General features: G+C 42.8%; 1 protein-coding gene and 1 long non-coding RNA gene across 2 annotated transcripts in view; both read right to left on the reverse strand.

Annotated features, from left to right (window-relative positions):
* Nucleotides 1–213: 213 nt before the first annotated feature.
* Nucleotides 214–5264, reverse strand: LOC146655925 (uncharacterized). The gene is made up of 2 exons (XR_014914317.1): nt 5160–5264; nt 214–2548 (listed from the first exon to the last, which is right to left on the reverse strand). It is a non-coding gene; the product is annotated as an uncharacterized LOC146655925 (long non-coding RNA).
* A 12616-nt stretch (nt 5265–17880) lies between these two features.
* wdr11 (WD repeat domain 11) overlaps nt 17881–24957 on the reverse strand; it is a 65528-nt gene continuing 58451 nt past the window's right edge. Inside the window, exons 26-29 of the mRNA XM_085428696.1 lie at nt 24702–24799; nt 22019–22164; nt 21466–21548; nt 17881–20014 (exon numbers count right to left, since the gene is read on the reverse strand). Of these exons, the coding sequence (XP_085284822.1) occupies nt 19815–20014; nt 21466–21548; nt 22019–22164; nt 24702–24799 (527 nt within the window). The 3' untranslated portion in view covers nt 17881–19814. The remainder of the gene's footprint in view (nt 20015–21465; nt 21549–22018; nt 22165–24701; nt 24800–24957) is intronic.

Consider the following 24957-nt stretch of genomic DNA (forward strand, 5'->3'; position numbering starts at 1 on the left):
TACGGCCATTTTTTCGTCCTCAGCGTTTTTTAATATTAGGCCATTTTCACTGTGTTGAATAGAATATAGCCAAACCTTCCAACCCTTTTTTTCCCTTTTTTCTTTAGAATTGCAGTCTCCGTTTATTCGATTAGCTTAAAGTGGCTAAGCTACAAACCGCCATCCACTTGAGGTCCTAGAGCCATAAATCGCCCCATTGACTTCCATTATAAACGCTATTTTTCACTGCAGAATTATTACCGTTAACATCTGGGTGATGGCTTAGGTTTCATTTTTGTTTTGGACAAGAGGCCTTAGAATTGTAATTTTTTTATTTGTCCACCGGGTGGCGCCCTTGCTCCACATTTGACCCGGGGCTGGAAAACAGCGGGCTGCTTGGACAGACCTGCGGGGAATGAAGCCTCATTTCCGGCGTCCAGCAGCGGCTTCGCCCGCTGATCGGGCGGGACCATTTTCGGCCCCTAGGATCGTATGAGGGTGCTTTTTTTTTTTGTAGTCAACAGGAAATGACGTATTTGTTGTCACGTGGTATCGGATGTGTGTGCTGCAAAAATGAGTCCCCGGTGATCGTGCCCCAGTAATCGTCGCGACTTACCCCGGCAAGAATGCACTTATTTCGGCCTAGAGGAGGAGCATTTGCCGCCTGGAGACCATTTTCTGGTCCTGAAAAAAAAAAAAAAAAGGCGATCGAAATGACTGTTGGTGCCAATCTTTAGTCCATCTAAAGGCCTAATTATAATAACAATTGAATATTACCTCAAATGTTTTTTTTGGAAAATATTCAAGTTTTATGTTTTTTGGGGCAAAAAAAGCAGTGCGCTCATGTGACGAAACCGGGATATAAAGGGTTAAAATCCGCGAAATGTAATTAAAACTTCACATGAATATTTCAAGGAGAAGTAGGTCTCAAAGATTGGCTAATTTAAAGTGGAATAAAATATTAATGTATAAATTTTTTATAGCACTTTTTTGGGCGTGGTCGATTGGGACCGATAGTGTGTGCATTTTATGAAATGCGCTCCTGCAAAAAAAATAAAAGGCGATCGAAATGACTGTTGGTGCCAATCTTTGGTCCATCCAAAGGCCTAATTAAAAGTACAATAAAATATAACTTTCAAATGTATTTTATGGAAAATATTTCATTTTTTCATTTTTTTCGCCAAAAACGGCCGTGCGCTCATGTGACAAAACCGGGATATAAAGGGTTAAAATCCGCGAAATATAATTAAAACTTTATATGAATATTTCAAGGAGAAGTAGGTCTAAAATATTGGCTAATTTAAAGTGGAAAAAAATATTAATGTATAATCTTTTTATAGCACTTTTTATGGCAAGGTCGATTTTTGGCTCTAGGACCTCATAAGGGGTACTTTTTTTAGGACCCCCCAAATTGGCCCAAAGCTTCTTGTATTTTACAGCTAATCAACCCCAATTTCATGTTCTCTTTACATCATAGACAAAAAAAAGATGGCAGATTTTTCATAGTATAACTTACAGTCATTATAGCAAAGCTATCTCTGAAACAGCCAAATGACGGGGAAGAAAAGTCTGGAGGAGTGAGGCACACATGACTAACAGCGCTATGATCTGTGGAGTCAGATCTACTCATGAAAGGTATTTATTGATTGCCTTGAGTCGCAGCCAAGTCATGCTGCTGTGCCTGAAACTTACAGGGCACTGTACATGTGAAAGTCTTTATGGGACCCTATATTGTGCCTCATTCTTTATTTCATTCGGCCTTTTCCTATGTTCTCCCTGTATTGTCAACCACAGGGCAGAGTAGTACGTTCTGTGGTTTTGGCAAGCTCGTGCACCATTCCCAGTAGTTCCTGTTGAGGGCAGAGGGCCTATTACAACCCCATACTGCTGCAGTTCACAGAACAATTATGATAATCATCATTTCACCAAACAGAACTATGATATCCAGTGATGCGGCTGCCATGGGTTTTGAATGTCAGCTTAACTTCCCTGATGTGTTTGGATTTTGCTGTCTGTTCTTGATTTACTTCGTGTTAGTGACACGACTATTCTCAGAAAGGAGACTGTCACCGGATGCATGGCCACTATGTGAAATTTATAAACCGACCACTTTCTACACTCTGACACCGAAAAGCGTAATGAAAAACATCAAATAAAACCAGACTGGTACATTTGAGCTGCCAAGTGCCAGTCTCTTTTTGTTCCTATTCCCTCCGCACATCTGGCAGTGGACAGGGTGACCAAAGCCAACCCGTGGATAGAGAAAAATAAAGAACAGAAGAGTGATGGGTAGGAGAAGAGAGCAGGAAGAGATGAGGCGTCTGCTTGTCTCCCAAATGGTGCAAGAACAAGGAAAAATTGAAGTCAAAAATAGTTTATAGTCTGCCAAGACAATGGCTGCATCCATCCTCCATCTCTATCCAGCTCCTCTTTTCGCCTCACCACAGGGACAGACGGAAATGACCGTGACTTAACCAACATCCAGAGCGCTGCGCATCAGACATCAGCATGTCAGCAACGGAGCCAGCAGGGGTGGGAGGTCACATCTGAAGATGGGGATGCGAGACAACTAGAGGCAAAGGAAGGAGGACACAGGAAAGATCAATGCAGAGTGGTTATGTAGTCACTGGCAAAACCGTTTGAGAGAAAAGTAGGGATGAAATTTTTAAATAGAGGTTTAGACTTTGTGCATGTTCCCACTTCCTCTCCGGTTTGAGTTTGAATAAAGCTTGGTATAATGTAAACACTAAAAACCACATGAATTGAATTGAAAGCTCAAGTCTGTTAATTTGATATCTGAACCTTAAATGTAAGACAAACTCACAAAGAAAAAAAATCTCTGAAGAAATTGAAATCAATAAAAAATGAATAAACAAACGGATCCTTTTTCATGCTCCTGCCGTGTCTTAGTGCTACCTAACTAACGCATGATGGACAGCAGAAAAACTAGTGCTAACTGTGAATGCAATGAGCAAAACAATGGTGATGCAACTTTATAGTCACACCTGTCATGCTGTACTGTCCCTACCTACTCTTTCAGCAAACAGTCTGAACCAGTCGCTTTCATTTTCACCGCTTTACAGCCTGTCATAAGGCTGCCAGCTCAGTAAACAAGCTAATACTCTAGCACTCAAGCTGCTGGGATAATTATTGGATTAGTAGATAATTTTTGTTTTTGGATCATTGCACTAAGCAGTTACTAGGGTTATCAACTCAGTCTAAAATATTTCAAATATACAAATAACAGTAGATTATCATATCAAATGATTTTAGGCTCACTTTATGTGAGAACATTTATATGGATGTGACTTTTACATATACCACATGTACCACCGCCCTACCTGAACACTTTTAAAGGTAAAGTGTGTGAATCTCACCACTAGATGTCAATAGATTTCAGATTCCAGTCAACTGAATTCTGTTTTCTTACTCCTGCCAATAATAAAAGGCCTAGTTTGGTGGCCACCAAGCTGTCAGTCTGCTGTTTACCTGGGTGTCCATGTCTGTTTGCTCTGGAGGTGGCTGTAAAGCTTTGGGAGAGGAGTCTACTGAGGTGAGTTGTTGAGGATATCTGAACTTTTCTGTTTTTGCTGCTATTAGCTGCTGTTAGCTAGCATCAGAGAAACATTTTTTGAAGTGTCTCTAACATTGTTTTCATCTCTTGTGATGTGAGAATGTAATCAAACTGTTTATTAGAGGAGGCCTAAAATTAGCTTAACATTAGCTGGTATAACATTAGCTTATAACCAGCTGTTGTTGTTGTTTAGCAGCTCGTTGTCAGCTGTCCAGAGATGGGAGGTTTGCACGATAAGTTATTGTGACTATACTTTTAATAGATTAAATCTAAGTTTATGACAATAAATCAGTTTTTGGAAGATATAATTATACACTAATACTATACACTATACTGATGAGTTCAGCATATTTTTGTATTAGATCCCAAAATTGTTTTACTTACTGCACCTTTAACGACGAAGTATCCCTTGACAGGGTAATAGTAGTAAATGGCCTGTATTTGTATAGCGCTTTTACTAGTCCCTCCTAGGGACCCCAAAGCGCTTTACACACCCAGTCATCCACCCATTCACACACTGGTGGAGGCAAGCTACAGTTGTAGCCACAGCTGCCCTGGGGCAGACTGACAGAAGCGAGGCCGCCATATCGCGCCATCGGCCCTTCTGGCCAACACCAGTAAGCGGTAGGTGAAGTGTCTTGCCCAAGGACACAACGACCGAGACTGTCCGAGCCAGGGCTCGAACTGGCAACCTTCCGATTACAAGGCAAACTCCCAACTCTTGAGCCACGATAGTACCCCCTCCCTTGCTACAAACACTGAAGAATCAAATGAAGTTCCCAAAGCACTGACCCATCCTAGAAATTCCCTAGATCCAAATTCTTGTGGGCCTCCATACAAATGGGATTGGCTGGAATGAGTTCAATCCAAGGAGGTCCCACCCTGCAGCCAACTGGACACACTCCCACAGAGAACTTTTGCAATATATAACAGACTAGAACTGTTTTAGGGCCACGTGGGAGACCTAAACAGTATTATGCATGTGGTTTTAATGTTGTGGTGGATCGGTATACAAGAAACTTCTACACAAATCTACTGTCCTGATCACAACCTTTTATCATACACACATTTAACAGAGCACTCTTGAATACCTGCGGCAGCTGTAAGTCCCAGTGAAGCCACCTTTCCTTCATTAAGACATATTTCACTGACACACAACACTATAGGTGCAGCCTGTTTCAAGAAGACCCAGCAGGCTCTGTCTGGCTAATTTATAACCATTAAAGATGTGCGAGGAACCTGGGACAGGTGCTGAAACCTGTTAGTGGAAAATTACTTGTATTTTGACTCATAACATGATCACTACTTCGCTGAAGTATTTATGATGCTTAAAGGAGCTTATGATGCAGCACAGAACCACCAGTTTCTGATTCGATTTGCTTCGCTTTGCTGCAGATCGTTAAACTCTATTTGTACCCCAAACATTAGACTATTGAGAAATGTTTCAATAGTAGCTTTGATAGTAGCTTAAAACTCTATTTGAATTCCACAAATCTAATTTGTTTAAATGTTATCTGATCGAGCTTTTCACTCAACTGGAAGTTGCTACCCAATCCTTAAATCTTTCAAAATTGACAAGCAACCTGGTTTCCATTTGACCACTTACTTTAACTGCTTAATGGTTCCTGAACGCCTTAATCACTGCAGCTCGAGATATGCTTCAGTTTCTCACTAAGAAAACAAACCTTTGAGTTTGTTGCCTGCCGTTGAACTCAAATCCAACAGCACAGCAATTGTGTCGGCGAATGACGGGACAGGTGTGGTACACTTCAAGGAGGAGCGGCCTAAAACATCTAATGTGAGGAACTCGTGTCACAACTTGTTTCTTGTCTTAATCTCATTACTCAGACTTTCACCGTTTGCTCTGTTTTCTTCCAGGTGAGGAGCTGTGTCGAAAAGTCTAAACTTGTTACGATACTCTTGGATAGTGCGTTTGTCTGCCTTGTGCATGAGGCACTGCCTCGGGGTTACCTCCTGGGCTAATTGTGATGAATCCACCCCTGCTTTCACTCTAAACTCGCTCTCCTTTGTGGCAAAAACCAGGTGTGTATCTCAGGTGTGCTTTTCCTCCCAGAGGCCATCAGTGAAAATGCTCTGGATGTGCAGCAGTTACCCAGCAAGTTCTATTTACTTTATAGCTCATCTCATGGGCTTTTCTCCTCCTTCTGTCCAAGCAACCATGTAATGAAACCCTAATGAGCCCGTCACTCCAACTGTCACTTATTCTCACCTGGGTACACAACAATGGACAGAAAGAAACAGGTAAGAAAGGACATCTAAGAACAGAAAAACAGGGAGACAAAAATAACAATTTCTGAGAGACACACTTTAAACTAATACTTTATATCTCCGATGACTGGTTTCCTTTACAAAGGTTATAACATGATATAGTTTATAACTATAACAAAAAAAACTGGAAGGGGATTTTCCATTCGGTTTCGACCTCAGCTGTAAGTCTGAACACTGCTTCCAACATATTTTCAAAGTAAATTAAAGATCAAATAAAGTTTTATGTTAAGCAAACGAGCTGTGGCAGCACAACAATTAATTTCATTTTACTCCTTTAGAAGTGAAACCATCTTAAATCTGACTGACAGGAATCCATGTGAGTATCATCCCTAGGAAACATGTCCTCTGCAACTGCCATTTAACTGTACAGGATATCATCACTTAGATTGTTATTAATAAGGACCAATAGTTCTTCATGTAGCTTGCTGAGGAGTAGCTAATTTTGACTGCTTCATGACTTCACTAAATAAAACTAGTCTTAATCTGTCTCAACAATCCCAAGGTAAATTTGGAGACTTCATCTAGACTGTGGATAAGAGATGGACGTAGCTACTACCCTGTCACCCAGGTCCTGGTTAAGTCTTATGATTAAGGTGCCAGCTGCACATTTCAATCATCTTCATCTTAACCTTTTGAAAGCGAGAAGGTAGTCTGGAATGGTAGAAACTTGTCAGTCACAATGCAGAGACGCTCTAAAGCATATCTGCCTTTTTCAATCAAAGGAGAATAATTTTGTAGAAAATGGTATTTAACAAGACTCAAAACTAGTCATATTTCCAGATTATTTCCAGTCATCTTTCCCACAGGCTTCTGTAAAATTGCAAACAGGGCAGTTGCCATCTTTTGTATACAGTCTATAGCCAGAATGCGATTAACTGGGTTGAAAAAAAGGTGACGAGGTTAAAGGATTCTTCACCAATGCTTTTTTAGACACTTGTTACCACATTGATCTGAAAAGTATAAAATAAATGTATATAAGGATACATTAAGCTCCTTGGCTTTGTATAAACTCCAGTCGTTCCACAGCGTGGAGCCAGTGAGTAACTTCCCCTGCAGACAGAGAAAATAAAGAGGGAAGGACCGAGACAGGCAGAGAGGAACAGAGATCGACTGATTAAAAGCATGTGCTGACCCCCGATTCCCAAGTTATGACAGACAAACCGCAGCAGACACACAAACGCAAGAGAGAAGCAAAGACGTGCACACAAATGCACACGCATTGCAACACACAAACACACACTTTTGTCGACTAACATTTGGAAATAATATAGGTGGCGGTGGGGGACATTCACGGGTGAGGTCTTAAAATCTGGGTTTTGTACATCTATAACGTTACAACCGCTCATAATGAGCTTAAAATTGACAACGACGAGGGATGAAATGCAGCTAAACGAGTCACTGTAATATGCTCCTCACAGAGCGGCTCAGACCTCCATCTTTCTGTACACGCCGATTGTACACAGGTCACATCGCGGCCTTCTGTTTGGAAGAGCAGCAGATGATAACAAACAAGCGCTCGAGAATCAAGAGAGGAGCTAAAAAAGAGCAGAAGCGAGTGTGTGGGACCACGCGAGAGCATCGATGGCTCATGACGTGAGAAACTGCAATGAGCAAACAGCAAATAAATGACGGCAAAGTTTGAAACCCAGAAAGAAAGAAAGAAAATATACAGGCGTGCAGGCCTGCAAATGAAATAATAATGTCTTTGCAAACACAAGAACTGGGCAGCGAACTCAGCTCCACAATGACAACATGCAGAGACTCTTTTGTTCTCTAAGTGGTTGGTTGAGATGCCAAAGCTTTGAAGCTGACAGCTGATGCGTCCAAACCAAAGACTTAAAGAAAATGTGGCCCTAATTAAACAAATGCACACGTTTTTATTCCCCATATTTATACTTTGCGTGCGTTTTCTGTTTCATTGCGATCTTTCACCATCCTTTTTTTTTTTGTTGGTGTGGTCTGGCTTTGAAATATTAAATATTTATTCAATCCTCGGAACAAAACCTCTCAGTCTTTTCACACTGGTGTGGGTTTCGAAAACACACACACACATGCTGACTAGTTTACCTCTACCAAAACATGTTCTTGGAGTTTGGGTGAGTGGGAGGGGTTGAGGGGTGGTATACGAGCGCACAAAAATACATCAGTCTTTGTATGTCAGCGCCGTCTTGACACGACAGGGATTTGTTTTTTTTTTGTTTTTTTTCTAAATGGCATGATGCATTACAGCTGCAAAAGCAAGAGCAGTGTCCAGATACGACATATTAGTTTGGTCTGTACCCAGAAGAAGTGGTCACGTCTGGGGCTGCTGCTGTGTTTGTCTGGTTCCCCCTTCTTATCTTTTGTTTATCTGGCTCTTGGAGCCCTGCAAGCAGTCAGAAAGACCATTACTGCCCCCCTCCCCTTCACAACCTATTTATGTTAGCTTTGATTAATAGTCTCTGCAGTTACAACAGGACTCACACATTGATTGAGAAGTGGAAAAGGGGTGACTTGTTTTAATTGCAAAAGGGAGCTTTATCCCCCCCCACTCCTCTTGTGACATGCCAGTTGTGCGCCACATGAGCACAAGGGGAGGCCAAGGGTTTGCATGCCAACATCTGCAAACAAGCTCAACCGGCTGTGAAGTGCATGGATGCTAATACTGTCGAAACCCTCGCATCTCTTTTCTTTTATTAAAATGTACATAAAAAACAGATTGGAAGCGCATTTTTTGGAAAATGTGATTGTGAACACTTGGACCAAGATAGAGGAAGCCTTGTGTGTGTCTATTTTTCATAATTTGATTTTTCTATTTGTATGAGCACCCTGGAGATTAGAAATGTTATAACTTAATATGATCCATTTATATTTATTTATGATCACCCATCCTCTCCCCCTTTTCTAGTGTGTGTGTCCAGTAGACACTTAAAAACAAGCAACCAGAAAGACATCTGTAAAAAGTGATTTTTATTGGCATTCTTAAGCCAAGTGTGAAATCATAACAACTCGTTTCAACAAGAGCCCCCTTCTGTTCAGAAGCCTTGCTCAATCCCTTATGTAAACTCAACATTCCCACAGTTGAGCTGTGGTGGCTGGGCTCACCTGTCCTGGCAGGAGTTGTGCTGACGACAGCGCGCGCCACTAAATGATGCGCCCTTTGTTTTTTTGTTATCTGGCTTTGGGTTGCTATAAATGTGTTACCAATACACTGCGTTACCAGGGCTCGGAGCAAGTACCAGAAGCATACAGTAAAAATAATTGCTGGGTAGAGTGAACACTGTGGGGCATACATCTGTGCCTCGACAGTTTAAAGAGTGAAATCTTCCAACACGCTGTTGCATAAGACGCTCCCCAGGTCCTGCAGCTGCAGAGTCGGAGCATGCTGCAGAGTGGGGCTGGAGTGGTCAGTGCAGCTGCATGCCGTTTTCCGGGCCTCCTTATGGCTGCTTCACATTACGGTATTCCCTCATTCCCCACTGTGAAATTTGTTATCTATCATGTGACTGCCTGGATTCTATTAAAGCTCTCACTTCACTCCATCTTTCCTCCTTTCCCCTTCTTCTCCAACTCTGTTGCTGATGGGGGTGGTGATTTAGGATGCTGAAAGATGGTGTTTTTTCCTCCACATTTGCAGATCTGGAAGCACATTCTTTTGTCTCTGCAGGAGGTTGCCTGCTATCTAGAAGTGGACTGATCAAGCCAAATATAGAGTATTGATATCCTATCGAATATTGATACTACCACTATGACCTCAATACTTTGTTTCTATCCTGTTCTATTATTTATAGCCCATTGCTGTATATAGCTAAATAACAGGAGCTGACCCACAATGTCAACCCCCGTTAACTAATTAATGCAAAAATAAAAATCTGGCTGCCTTTATAGGTTAAAAGTATCGGCATTTAGGTGATACTAGCATGTGTGTACTTGATATTGGATTGACACTAAAGTTTGCAATATTGCACAGCACTACTGTGCCTCTTCAGTCCCTGCCCTGCTCCCCATGAGAACCTGCATACCTCACACTTGTATGAATGTACTGTGTGTCTGTATCTTTAGCAATGCCGAGCGAAAAGCTGATCAAATCAATTCAGAGTGTTCCAGGATATAGCCTAATCTTATCTGTTGTGATTGGTAGAGTCATACAGTAGGTATGTAGTATTGCACATTTATGATAACCCACATGTACACAAGCCTATTGGCCTCCATGGGCCTGATAACAAGTTGGCGCCGCAGCAAAAAAAAAAATGATATCAAATGACAGAGTGAATGATTGGAAGAGAAAGAAAAGCGTCTGTCAAGCATATGACCAGACAGATAACTCCACCGTTCAGTTAGACCTCCATCATTCACTCTGACTCTTTATCAACCCCAACCCCCCTTGCCTGTTAACCCCCTCCCCCCAAAGGATCTCCATCTCTGTCCTCCTCCGACTCATAGCTAGGGGTGACTGCTGTGCTGCAGCTCTATCCTGAGGCCCGACTTTACACTGCTCTTTTGCCAGTGTCAGGGTGATGGAGAGGGGTTATCAGCCCAAACACCTCCTTTTTCTTCCCCTTTGCAAAGAAAAAGGCCTGGGAAAGAAAAAGAGCGAGGCTGGAGGGAACATTTAGTCTGATGGAGTTTTTTTCTTCCTGTTCTCTGGCAAAATGTTAGCCTGAGACAACGTGGAACACTGATATCAGTCAGATGAAGGCTAAACAAGAGGCTCCTTTACAGTGATCCATCATATTTGTTCAGTATGGCATAAGCAGGTTTCTACAGTAGCTTTAGAGTACACTCTAAAGTGCTATACATTTTAAGCTAAAATCCTTTTTCTCATACTGGAGAGAAAAAGAAAAGAAGACAAATAGCTGGTGACCTCAGAGAAAACCTAAAATGCAACAATGCTATTAGTTTAAAATGATAGCATTTAAATGCCTTAGGTTTTTTTTTGGTCAGATTGCTCAACACACATGCACACAGACACACACAAAGGTCACCCAGCTGTGAAAAGAAGCCAACATACACTTAACTAATCTTCTTGATCTAGCAATTTATTGACGAGAAAAACTTCAAAAGGGCTGAAACTTGAGCTGCGTGCGTCCACTAAACCATGGCCAATGCAATTTTCACTGGCAGGCAGGCGGGTGTGTGTGTTACGGTGGGAAGGACCTGACCAGTGGATGGAGCTTTATTGGATGCATTCGACTTGGCATAAAACTAATTCACCCTCGATGACAACCCAGAGCGAATGGGCGAAAGGCGAGACACATTCTTTTTTTTTTACCCTCCTCCCTCAGCTGCCTACTTTATTAGCTGGCCCCTCTGTGACAGAGCTATTCATTCTCTGCCCTACTCTACCCTTTCTCTCTGACACACACTATGCACATGGCTCTTTCATTCTCGCACACAAACCAACCAAAACATGTTATATTACCGTTTCAGAATTACAGTGAAAAAAACAAAACAATAATACGACTCAGTCGGGGCACAGGTCTCCAGCCCTCGTCTGCACAGGCACGGTCTTTCATGGCAAGGCCCCTCGTATAACCAGAATGCGGCCAAAGCTGCGACACATGCAGGAAATTAGAGCAGGAAAGTCCTGACTATCCCACATCATCTGTACACACGTGCGCAAGGAAAGAAAAAATCAAAAGGCTCTTTATCGAGCATTCCCGTGTCTCCACGAATAGACAGAAAAATGAGCATTCTGGGCATGACGGCAGGACATTTATCTTGGTTAAGTAATTTATTTTTATCCTTTTGAAGGAGTAAATTATTGCTGGTTCAAAGCCAAACATCCCGTCATTTGTTAGCTCTACCTCGAACTTGCCATCACTTAGGCACATAATCATAACTCTTCATGAAAAGCTCAAAGTCGAGGAAGATAAACTGCCGTTAAAAAATAAAAAACGTCATTCTCGGTAACACCTTCGCCGACATACCAGGACTGGAACACATTGCAGATCTTCCAAAGATCCAAAGAGCTCCATGTTATTCTGAGGTACTCGCAGCTCCAGCCGGGCTTCACCCACAGCCATGCCTCCAGCAGTTTTGCAGGCCTATTGGGTTTCCCTGATTGTGGGTCAGCAGAGCTCTCCTGGTTTCACTTAGAGCCCTGTTTCATTATTTCAGATTTATCACTGCCCTGTTTGCCAGTTGCTATGTTTTCCTTCCATATGGTCCTAGTGTAATTCATAGCATCTAATAATGCACAAACCCAAGACATTTTAAGGGACTGCAAGCTGGACTTGTTCCCAGGCTGTAGGGATTAGGGGCTCTAGGGGCTGCTGGGTAAAGTGGTGAAGTTTTCCTCAGAGGAGAGAAAGGCCAGTCCCAGTGGAGAAAACAATGCTGGATACGTACTGAGCCTGGATCTGATGACGCTCACAACAGCAGACCAGAGAATGGCTTAATGAACAAAGTAGTGCCGTGAATGTTTTTTAGATCTCAGATATCGAGGACGAACATCATTAGTGTATCATTATTTAATTTGCTATCAGAAACACACAAAAAAGTGAGCTCACTAAACTATTGTGATGAATTGAAACTGTTTGGGATGCAGACAAATATCATGCACTGTAAAGAACATTTTACTACAATGTACATCTACAGCAAGACCTTGCTTCTGATTTCTTAGAACTCTTGAGGCCCTTTAACTCCTGTTTTTTTGTGCTGGAAGCTCATTGGTGCTGGTGTGAGGAGGACAGGCGACTCGGAACTGGGATGGAGCAAGGAGGAGACGAAAGCTGGGATTCATCCGACATTACCATAATAGAATTACCGTGGCGAACAAAGCAGGCATTAGTGCGCCCACGGTGGCATTTGGAGAAGATCCATCTCTCTTTCCTCAGCAGGCCAGCCCTCGACGCTTAAAGAAAGAGAAAATCTACCCTTCAGTCCCCCTTTCAGGAACTTTTGCCAGACTGCATCAAGGGGCATAGTAGACACGCACGTACAAAGACCAGCACAAACACAGACACACACATTTGACGTGCTAGATGTACATGCTCCGATGTGTACTGAGTGCCAGCATTTGCGCTTCCAAGGCTGGCTGGTGCCTCAGAATTCAGCAGGCAGTTTGACCTACCCATCAGAAGGGATTACATCTACATAACTCCTACAAAACACTGTCAGCACCCTGCCCCTCCCTCATCCACCCATCCTTTCACCTCTCCTGTCATCTGCCTTTCTCCCCGCTCGGTCTCCTCATCGCTTTTTCAACTTGCAGACCTCCTCTCCCGCCTCTCTTTCTTCTCCTTGTCTGTTAGACTTTTGTCCAGTATGATGTAATACATTATCAGAACGCTAACATTTCTCCCAGCTGTGCTGAATCGAATATCACTCAAAGTCCAGCCAAGATTGAGCTTGAGTGCCAGTGAACAGTGACCTCTAAATATTCATCACAAGACCTGAGAGGGATTTCTGCATGGAATAGCTGCTGTGTTCATTCCCAGATAAGCGAACATGCAGCAGCACTAGTGTTAGATTCTCTGTTGATATGGGGGGGTGGGGGGGCATGGCGCCACGATGCACAAACACAGTGGGTTGTTATGAAACGGACCTGCAACTTTTCTTTGCCTCGTTCTACTTGCACAACTTATTAACCCGCACCTCATCCTGCTGCTTCAGATGCCGTGAAGGGACTATTTTTTTCCTTTCAAAAACAGAAAACTATATCACATATGTGGACGACACTTGAAGGACTAAATAATGTGTTGAAATAAACACTGGTGCATTTTAATTAAAGGGGATGATGCTGTGGAATAACTTGCTGGCAAATACATAACAGTGAATATATGCATTTGGCCTCTAAACTCCAAGCTTTTCTCATTTCTTGTTTATGTAGAGTACTTTTGGTAACTGCATTTGGGGAATCAAATCCATCTAATCTAAAACTGGACTTAGATTGCACAAGGGCCTCACTGATGCTCACTTTTCACAGACCTCTGCTGCCTCCTAGTGGAATTATGGTAAACATCCATCCATCAGTTTTCTTCCACTTATCCATTTCAGGGGTCCCTGGGGTGGGGTGGATGTGTCAGGAGTGGATTAAGTTATGTGCACACTATGGCACAATCTAATGGACAAACAACACTACTTTAGCACTTAGCTCAAAACATGAATGAACTGTAACATGCTCAGGGAGTGATTTTACTTCAACTACAGCCTGAAACAGTTAGACATGTGTTGATGAGGAGGGTGAAAGTGACTTATTACACTGTGAGACCATCACCAGACTTATTAATCCTCTTATCTTTGCTGAATCTACTACATACACCAGACAGTTGTAGACTATAAGGGGTCAAGAGTACTTATCCCCATCTGAGTAAAGTCAGGAACTGCAGCTTTAAAACAAAGGCTTTGCACTCCACACTGTAGATATGACTTTTCCATTTTTGATTACCAGCCCAACTTAAAGGAACGGCGGATGTTTTCCTTTTAAATCCATGGGGGCGAAAAATCGAGCCTGGACCTGGTTCTCTTTTGGCAGCGTAGCACGTGCTTATCCCCAGGAGTGAAAGACTGCACGGGTCGCAGCAAAACAGCCCACCCCTCCAGCGACCCCCACAGTTCCACTCTGGCAGACACAGGGCCCAGTGTGTCTGCTTAGACTACACGAAGAGGAAACGCATATACTACGCTTGGGTAGAAATAAAAACACGCAGCTCAGCAAGAGACCCAAACACAGCAGCATTGCCCCTGTGCACTCACAGGAAAGAGGCCACGCGGGCTAAATAGGGAGCACTCTTGTACTTTCTTAAACTGAGCACAAGTTCATGCTCATATAAACACACATACATGCACATATGCAACTAGGAAATGGGTCGAGTGCGGCGCAGGTATCCTTTACATCCTCTCCTGGCTCCCACTGTAAGCCGGTGAAAGGGAATACTCCCCACTCCTGAGTCGGGCTGGCCTCGTGCACAGCAGCTTATAAGAGGCCATTTCCTTCATAATCGTCCCTGCCTTCTCCAGCTCTAATCTCTCAAACGACAGTGGCAATTAGCCCAGCGAGGGCCTCACTGTAGCTAGGGCATCTGCGGCATCTCTTTTACCCCATGACCCTCAAATAAACACATTAAGAGCACCTACACGCACATTTTGGGGTCAAGCAGAGGGGTAGTGTGGATTTATAGTGTTCTTCGAGACATTTAAATGCATACAATAGTCCAGGCTTAACTTTGTCTCGTCCTTATATACATACAGTTTGGTTAATTGTTCCTTTAAGCCTCTTCTTTCTTGATGTCTCACCACCTTATTGTTCACTTGCCAGGAATTTACTCCGCAGCCAGTGTCTATTTGCCCTTTTTTCTCTCATAAAAACACAGAAATGCAGTCACAAAGGGTCTGGATGTGGTTTAAGCTTTGTCAACAACAGTGGGGGAAGAGATCTTTCAACTGTGTCTGTCTGGCTTGTTGACAGAGCAGTGTGGATTTCCTATTATATTTGGTATTAATATCATTACATGAACCTGCTATTCCCAGTTTGGAAATTTCCCCACCCTGGCACAATAGGTACGTCAATGCAAGTTGAAATCACGCACCTCTTTCTGAAACTACTAATCCCGATTATTCAAAAGTATCTTTGGCGGATGCAGATCGCACTGCCGCGATCGGCAGAAGTGGCTTCACGCTCCCGACACAATGCGCTCAGAGACCGCTTTCTTCTTTTTTTTTGTAAATAACAGTCCCCGACCACAACCTGCACACATGGAAGCCACAAAAGAGCTGCTTTAGAGATAAGGGGAGCTTTTTAAAAAAGATTACCCCGTCCACAAGTCATTACCGGGATGCGATAAGAGTTTGTCATCATGTGGTAATGCTCCAGAGTTCCTGTGGTTCCCCTCTGCTGCTCCTGCCTGGCCCCCTTGTCCCCACTTTTTTTTTCTTTTACTGTCTCATTCATGCCCTTTTTCTTAAATGGGAGAGTGTGGTGCTGTGTTGAGGTGAGGACATGGTCTGCTGAGCACTGTGGGATTCATTCAAATGGAATCAGATAAAGCATGGGGCCTGAAGACTTGCAACATAAACATCACCTGGAGCCTCCTAAGCAGAGCCCCCAGCACTGCTCCAAAGCCAGTCAGAGCCCGCAAACAGAGGGTGAACAGTGAACTCGACCAATAGCAGCGACTGAAAGGAGGGAGGGAGGGAAGCCGCCTCCTTACCAGGAAAGAAACTCAGATGAGATCGAGCCTGTGGGTTCATTCCACGCCAGGTGATACCCCCAGATGTGGGCGATGAGAGGTGATGTGAGAGGGAGGGGAGGCAGATTGTTTGAGAGAAACAGATATGACCTTTACATGTATAGCTCGGGTTTCCCAAGGAGTGGAGTGGGATCACAAAAAAACAGTGAGGCGAAAGGCAAGAAAAGTGGGCATTGATGTAGAGTGGGCTTTAGTATTCAAGTCAGCGTCCCGGAAAGCTGGCATTTTGTGGAAAGGTTAAAAGGACATCACTGAAAAAGAAATAATCATGCCCATAAAAATAATTATCCTCATAAATGCGGCAGCCACTCAAACCCCAAATTATTCCACTACCTGGGGTGTGAGCTGCCTGAAGAATGCTCAGAAATGTCTGGGGGAGGTTAAGAAAACAATGGAAGAAAGGATAATTACACAGAAAATGAGGAATGAACTCAGTGGTAACCCTCAGCGAGGAACGGGGATGAGGGAGAGTGAGGGGAAAATCTCAAAACATCTCACACAAATGAAGGAGGAGTAAGGGATACAAGCGAGCTTGGACTTGCCCATCCTAGATAAAGCTATCTGTCAGGATAACAATAAACAATTAACAATAAAAATGATTTTTAAAAAAAAGCTAAAAACCGACAAAAATCCTGAAAACCATGAATTTCTCACCCGAGCCTCAACTCTCGTGGACCATACCGGTCCATGGCCCAGGGGTTGGGGACCTCCTAAACCACACCCCCCACCAGCAACGGAGTGAAGGGAAACGAATGTAGACTGGAGCCAGAGATTGAATGAAATCCAGTGGGTCACATTGTAACAACTTTCATAATGAGGAATGAAGATAAAAACAAAGTATCGATCCTATAGCGCTGTTATCGATACTTTCGATATCAATCCACCCACCGTGCCGCCTTGGCTTTACCTCTCTGCTTGCTGCACACACAGGCCCCTGTTCCGTGGCTACTTATACAGATGATTGAAAATGAGGAACAGCAAGAGTGCTGCATATGATTGATCTGTAGCTGGCTGCTAATTCTTGCAGTATGTGCGTAAAACAGTGGAGGCGGGTAATTTCCAGTGCTCCTCACGGCTCCGGTTGCTAACAACCCCTTAATATTGTGTCAGCTGAAACGGCTTTGAATTTTATTTAGAGGAAAATGGGGATCCAAGAGGTGAAAGCTAAGCAGCAGACGGAAACAAGTCTTTCAGGAAATTAGTGGAGATGGGGAGCAGCAAGAACATGAGTTGGCATGAGTTTATTCTGGTGAAAGAAGAGCGAGGGAGAGCATGTAAAGTGGAAACTGGGAGTTTGGGGTAAGCTGGGGTGGCAGCCTATGTAGAAAGCAGTGGAACAGCAAAGAAAAGCTGCTGCGAGGCCCCGCATACTGATGACCTGGCTGTAACGGCTGGATCGGCTCTCCGGCAGTTATTCATTAGGCCATTAAAAGGAGCACAACCAAGGCGCTTGTGTGGCCCCTCTGTTCCAGACTGTTTTTCTTCCCTTTGTGTTCTGGGCTGTGTGCAGGACAGAGAGAAAAAGCAGAATACACGTCAATGAATAAATCTGCGATGAAGAAAAGAGTGAAAACGGTTAGACCTGGACACAGAGCTGAAGCCAGCTGTTGGCCCTCCTTGTGAGCAGAAAGGGAGTAATTAATCGCGGAAGTGGCTGAAACAGGAACTAATTAACTTTTAGGACAGCTTGATGAATGAACGAACGCTCAAATTCAATCTACCTGGGTTGAAATTAAACGAGGAAAATTAAAAGGAACACTGGCTATAATGGATCTCTACAGAAACCAGTCACCCTGCCTCCTGAGGGATTAAAGCGCCCTCTTGTGTCTTCAGATCTGTAGCAACACACAGAAAACATGGAAGTTAATATCGATTTATTGCCATCCATATATATATATACACACATACATTTCTATTCTCTTGCAATATCTATATAACTTAAAGCATTAGGGTCACCGTGTAAACCGTGATCAAAGAACAATGAGGGAGAGGAGAGGGGCCACTAAACTTTGACACCATTACAATCATTTCTTACAAAATATACTGCTAAAGGCACGTCTCCCATCTACATGCCTCAATTTTCAACTATTTTATTTTGTTGAGTTCATCTACATATAAAGAAAAGCAGCAAGTGTTAATCAAACCAGTGCCCGATCACAAATGGGCAGTACAGTACACGCTGCTTCCACAATACCTTTACGACTGGAAGAAGATGACACAGCTTCGGGTCAGCTACATCATAACGTTGTCTGTTGGATTGTGCGACTCTACGGGATCCTACAGCATGTTATGGGGAGGCCGTGTGAAAATTGATATACAGGAAAAACATGCAGTCCCCCCCCCTAAAATAGGACTGGGTTGCCATAGTGACACAGCCTGGGGTTTACTGTAACACAGGAGAGAAAACGGCACTGACGTGTTTATGAAACACAGTAACGCACTACAAGGTCCCGTGGATGAAGTTGCTGAACATAAAGCAAATTAAACACACAGTCACTAAAATCTTTGCATTGTTGCGCACATTTCGTTTTGTTTTTTTATGATCAGGACATTTTTACCATGTAACGAGGTGAAAGCAAAGCAAAGGAAAGCTGGCGGCGTCTCAGCCAGTGTGTCGGGTTCTGTGATTGTGATGAGCAACAGCAGAAGCAGCACAGAGTATTTGTGTAAATGATCCAGAGGTCTGAATAAAAGGAGTTTTGACAGCTCTTCTTGTGACACACATACACACTAGAGAACAACTTCACTACACAAACATCAAAGTACACATGTTGCAACGTATCCTCACAATTCTCCGTTAAAAATAGAAAAGATTTTAAAAATCCATTTGGATTATTGGATTGGATTAACAAACAACCCTCTGCACACTCTAATTAAATGGTGCTCAATCCCTCAGGTGGCTGCGGTCAGACTCCTCTGTCCTTGGCATCAAGGGAGATAATATACTAATAAGTGTCTAATAAGTGCAGGGTGGGCTGGCTGTGCAATTTTACTGCCATCCAACTATTACAGCTGCAGAGGCGCGTGCAGCAAGAGCAGCAGCAGGCTTTGGTCAATTACTTATAAAGCACCACCACCTGCTGCAGAAACCCCTCCCCCAGTGTGCTGTGTGCCTGTCTACAGCAACATTACTGTACATTTCCAAGACAGTCAGGCAAGTTTTCAATCAAAATTATGCAGCTTTTTGGTTATATCAAATGCAAAACAAACAAAACAATTGGGAATGTGTCACGTCATTTGAAAATGGACTGTCACTTTAATGACACTTTCAAATGATTTGCATTTTTCAAACAGGAATAGAGAACCTGTAACTTGGAGAATAAATGAATTCTGCCACTTTCAATTTCAGCAAACTAAAGGCAAATTGAACATGCAGAGCTACAGCAGTTCTCGGAAATTAATACAGGCACGGAAAATAAGGCTTAACAAGTAAACTGTAAAAAAGAAAAAATCCTTTGAATTTATCAATCAATCTACCAAAACATATACAGATTTTTGGGGGATAAAGGTAAACAAGGGAAGTGTTTCTTTTGGGGCTGATACATACAGACAGAGCACAGACACAATGGTCTCACCAAACATGACGACATTTCAGTCTGATTACTGTCACAGACAAACCCACTGACTCAACATCAAATTAAACTCCTCATATTGATGTGAAGATGACGATCATGATGACGATCATAATGCTCCTGGATGCTTTGAACTGTTAACTAACTGAAGTTAGACTGAACGGCTAACTCTCGATAAACACCAAAGAGCGGGCTGTCCGTCGTCTTCTCAATCTTCCGTCTTCGAGGTCACTCTTTGCTCTCCAGGCCCAGCTCGACGACCTCTTCGCCGAGAATGGCTTCCGGTATACCTCCCTCTCCTTGAAAAAGCTCCTCCATCAGCTGCTCCCCAGCGCTGCCAGCCCGCGACGCCCACAGAGCAGCACCCTCCCGCAGGCCCAGCGTGCGCAGCAGCCGCGCGTATTCCAGAAATGCAGCTTCGATAAGTTTATGTGCATAGTGAGTTAAGGAGATGCCACAGCAGAGCGACTTGAAACTTTTACATACTGGCATCTCATCTATAGAAGTTCAAGAAAGATTAATCAAGTGTTGGTCTAATTATATCACTGAACCAAATCCAAAAAGGTAACAAATAAAACAAAAGCGTTTAACTAGAGAATAACACAATAAATGCAGGCGCTCAGCTCAGTGATACTGTTAGCTTCCTGCCAGTGCAAAGTGTGCATTACATTTAAAGACACTTTGAGTGCTCATGTGGAGTACAAAAGCTATATATAAGAACCAGTCCAAAGCAGACCACCCTGTGTGAGCATGCACTTGGCGACAGTGGGAAGGAAAAACTCCCTTTTAACCCCTGGCAGAAAAAGGCTCAGGGTGGTCCATCTGCTGCTTATGTGGTTTCCTGACATCCTAAGGACCTGCCAGCATCAGGGTGATAGAAAGGATGGAGCTGAGGGTTTCTATGGTTACCTTTTTTACTACCGTTTGTGTTTCCCTGCTCAAAATGTTTTTTTAGACCAAAAATAAGATCTAAGCTTCTTGAAAGGAAGATTGGTTGGTGCACTGCACTGATTTCAGCTACAGTAGGATGACTGCATTCGCCCTCTTGCACATTGTACATTTGGCTTATGTGATTACTAAATTTACAAAGATTAATTGGTCTCTCCCAAACACACACACACACACACTTGCTCTTTTGTGTGGGCCTAACTTCTAGGCAGTGTTGGCTCATGTACTCACAAAGTCTGAAAAATAGAGATATTTTTACTAAAAAGCTGTTTGACGTTATTGTCACTTCTCCAACAAAAACCTGCGCTCGAAGAGAGCCTGGCTTGATCTGGTCCTCATGAATCATAACTCGCTTTGTGGTTAAAACACAGAGTAAACACAGCTTTGACAAGACAAACAGATATCTTATTACACAGCAGAGATTTCTAGATGAAATATTGCTTTTAGGTGAATGTCAGATTCTTTTTCTTCTCTCACAACATACTCAGCGTGTATTAGATAAAATAGAGATTGTGCAGCACTGTGCGCATTAAAAATGTGGCTGATAAAAAGAAGGGTTTGGTAGGACAGATGTAGACATAAATTCTTGTTAAGGGTTACAGGTTATCTCAGTTGAGTCACAGAGGAGCAGGGGAACACTACAGGATACCATACTACTTGAGTTAGATGGTAAATATATTTAAATCTTACAGATAAGAAGTATGTGCCAAAACTGTGCCCATAGATGGTGATATACAATAAGCTTTCAAAGTTTAGGTTGAAAAAGTTTTCCAACTGTTCTCTGTGATCACAGTGTGTTACTGGCTAATGGGAAAGTGTGAAATAGAGCTTGATGTGCTCTGCAGAGCATCTAAATTGACCTTCACTGTGAAGCTGCCTACTATCAGGTGCATACTTGTAACGTGTAACAATAATGGGTTTTCAAAAAGGATATTGGACGAGTCGTTGGCCTCCATCACCCCATACTTCAGACAGGCTTCGATGAAGAGGGCGGCACGATCAAAGTGTCTCATGCTGTCCGGGAGATGGAAGGAAGAAAAGAAAGATACAGAGAGAAGGAGGTGAGAGGGACCATCAGAAACCAGCATCGTCCCTGCCTTGATGCCTGTGTTCCTACAGAATACATCAACCTTGTCGTCCTCATGTCTCTCTAATTCTCTCTGAGAGCTTTTTGCTGCCAGAAGCATCTCGGAGCATGAGCTGTTAAGGAGGGGGGAACGGTATTCTCAGAGGAGATCGATGCTGAGGTAAGAGACACAGGTACAGCCCACACCCTACACTGTGGTTTGTCCTTCAGTGTAATCAGGACGAAAAGGACTGTGAAAGTGCAACGTCTTAGAACAAAAAACTTTAGTGCAAGAAAGGGAATCTCATTTTCGAGAAGAAAAAGTGAGATAATATATTTATACATCCATGTATTTTATTACAGGGGATAATTACAAGAGTCTTATCTTCCCATTTCTGAATCTATAGCTTGTTCCTACCTGTGGAGCATCTCTCCTACTTTGTAAAAGCAGCCCAGTGAAAGCAGCACCAGAATGGCTTTGGATTTATGGTTGACCTGTGGGGAGCAGAGGTGTTCTGCCCAGCGCTTCAGCACATCTGCGCTCTCTGCTGGGTTCAGACGCACCTGGAAGCAAACGCGATACGCAAAGGCATGAATTATTGTTCTTAGTTGGAGGTTTGTCACTCTTCTGCTAAAACACACTGCGTGCACAATTATTAGTCAACAAAATATAAATTTTAGTAGTGAACAACTACAGCACTCTTGGTAAATCCAAAATGTTGATGATATATGTGAGAATTGTCCTGTATAAAAATCAGGATCTTCTGAAAAGACGCAGACCTTTTCCTGTATGCTGCTTCAAGAAAGTGTCTTCTAAAAACTAGCAGTCTGTTTGGGAGTTGAGTTTGAGGCTATCTTCAACCCGAAACGATACATTAGCTCATCTTTAATAATACCAGCTCATATCAGTACCCTACCTCCAGCCCCACCTGATGTCTGCTTCAAAGTGGAGTTTAGAGTATTTAATGACATATGTCTGAATACAGACAGTGGAAAAATGTCAGTCTTAGTTTTGCTGGATCTCAGTGCAGCATTTGATACAGTTGACCACAACATATTACTCAAACGACGGGAAAACTGGGCAGGTTTTTCAGGAACTGTACTAAACTGGTTCAAAACATACTTAGAAAACAGGAAATACTTTGTATCAATAGGTAACTTCACATCTGAGCAGACAAGTATCACATGTGGAGTTCCCCAAGGTTCCATCTTGGGACCCCTTCTGTTTAACATTTACATGCTCCCACTGGCACAGATTATAAAGAACAACAAAATAAACTATCATAGCTATGCAGATGACACACAAATATATATCACAATGTCACCAGGAGACCGAGGCCCTGTACAGGCTCTTGGTAAATGCACTGAGGAAATTAATGACTGGTTGTGCCACAATTTTCTCCAGCTAAACAAAAACAAAACTGAGATAATAGTCTTTGGTGCCAAAGGAAAACGATTACAGGTCACCAGAGAACTTCAATCTATACACCTAAAAACCACAAACCAGGCGAGAAATTTGGGTGTAGTGATGGATGCAGCCCTACACTTAGAAAAACACATTAAGACAATAACAAAATCAGCTTACTATCACCTCAAGAATATATCAAGGATAAAAGATCTGATGTCTCAACAGGACCTGGAAAAACTAGTCCATGCATTCATCTTTAGCAGGCTTGATTACTGTAACAGCATCTTTAAAAAAAATCAGTCAGACAACTACAGCTCATTCAGAACTCTGCTGCTCGAGTCCTCACTAAGACCAAAAAAGTGGACCACATCAGTCCAGCTCTGAGGTCTTTACACTGGCTGCCTGTCCGTCAGAGGATAGACTTTAAAGTTCTGATGCTGGTCTATAAAGCTCTGAATGGTTTAGGACCAAAATACATCAGTGACCTCCTGACCCAGTATCAACCTTCCAGATCCCTCAGGTCATCTGGATCCGGTATTTTATCAGTTCCCAGAGTCAGAACCAGACACGGAGAAGCTGCATTCAGCTTTTATGCTCCATATATCTGGAACAAACTCCCAGAAAGCCTCAGACCAGCTGAAACACTCAGCTTATTTAAATCCAGGTTGAAGACTCACCTGTTCTCAGCTGCATTTGAATAAAGCACCAAATCCACACTTTTAAGCTTAAATTTCAAATTTCAAATTTTAATCAAACTTAAATCATGCTTTTCATTGTCTTTGTTTTTTTAATGTCTCTGTAAAGCACTTTGTTGTTGAATTGTGCTATATAAATAAACTTGCCTTGCCTAGAGCCGGTTACCGATCCATCCAAAGGCCCGTCTGTGTGGCCTGACAACAGTCCCTTCCATCTGATCTTTAGATATTTTCTGGCACAGTACTGAGGTATTAATTTATGTGTCTTGTTCATTGGTGGTCGGGTTCAGCCTGTGGCTGTGTCTCTGAGCACTGAACACCTTGCACTGCAGGTAGGCTGCCTTCTAGAATATGGCAGCGCTGCAGAATAAGGGATTCCTAACAGCTTTATGTCTGAGTCTTCTCAAATCTTTGGCAGTTAATTTGACTCTTTTTTCCCTCAACACGTATCTTGTCTGCGTGTTGACTATTTACAACAATAAGTTTAGTTCTGTCATCATGCCCTAATATTGTAACAATTTCTGCATCTCCTTGAAAGATTATTTTAAAAATAAGTTTTGCCCTTCAAAGTCAGTTAAATATCTTTTTGTGCCCATTTTGCACGAGGAAAAGAAGCTGATATAGATTGCTGATCTCCTTAGACCAGACCCTCCTTCATTACACACATCACCTGATATGCTTCAATCCAATAAGTCATTCAAGTTTATAAAGCTTATAGCTGGAAAATATGCATAAAAACAACGATAAGGTCAAAATGTTTGCCTAATAACTGTGCACACAGTCTATGTTTGTATAAAGTCTAGGGGAGCATAAATATGTGACCACTACGAGAGTTCCCTGATGTGCAACAGCTAACAGGAAAACAAACTTCAGAGAATAAATCGTGGCGCCATAAGCGTCACACATCCACAACTCACATGCCCACAGATTTACACTATCCAAACATTACTCAGTATCTGATCTTCATCCTGCTGATGGATCCCGTCATGCTGAGTTACCTTAGCCAGCCATGCGGCTCGGTTCCACTCCCCGTAGGTCTGCAAGTAGCGGCAAGCATCTGCTGCCTTGTCAATCAAACACAACAGCTGAACTCCCTCTGATAAACAGCAGAAGATTGACAAGTCATACACACGTGTGAGACATCATAGCTATCAGTACCAAAGGTGGCCAACTTGGCCCTGAAAGCAGCAGAATGGTTTCATTACACAATGCTGCTATTAGCCAAATTGATAAGATAAGCATTATTTGATTTAT

This window comes from Rhamphochromis longiceps, linkage group LG13 (genome assembly GCF_057381845.1).
Source record: "Rhamphochromis longiceps isolate RC_006_pf linkage group LG13, R_longiceps_female_GT1.1, whole genome shotgun sequence".
NCBI classification, from domain to species: Eukaryota; Metazoa; Chordata; class Actinopteri; order Cichliformes; family Cichlidae; genus Rhamphochromis; species Rhamphochromis longiceps.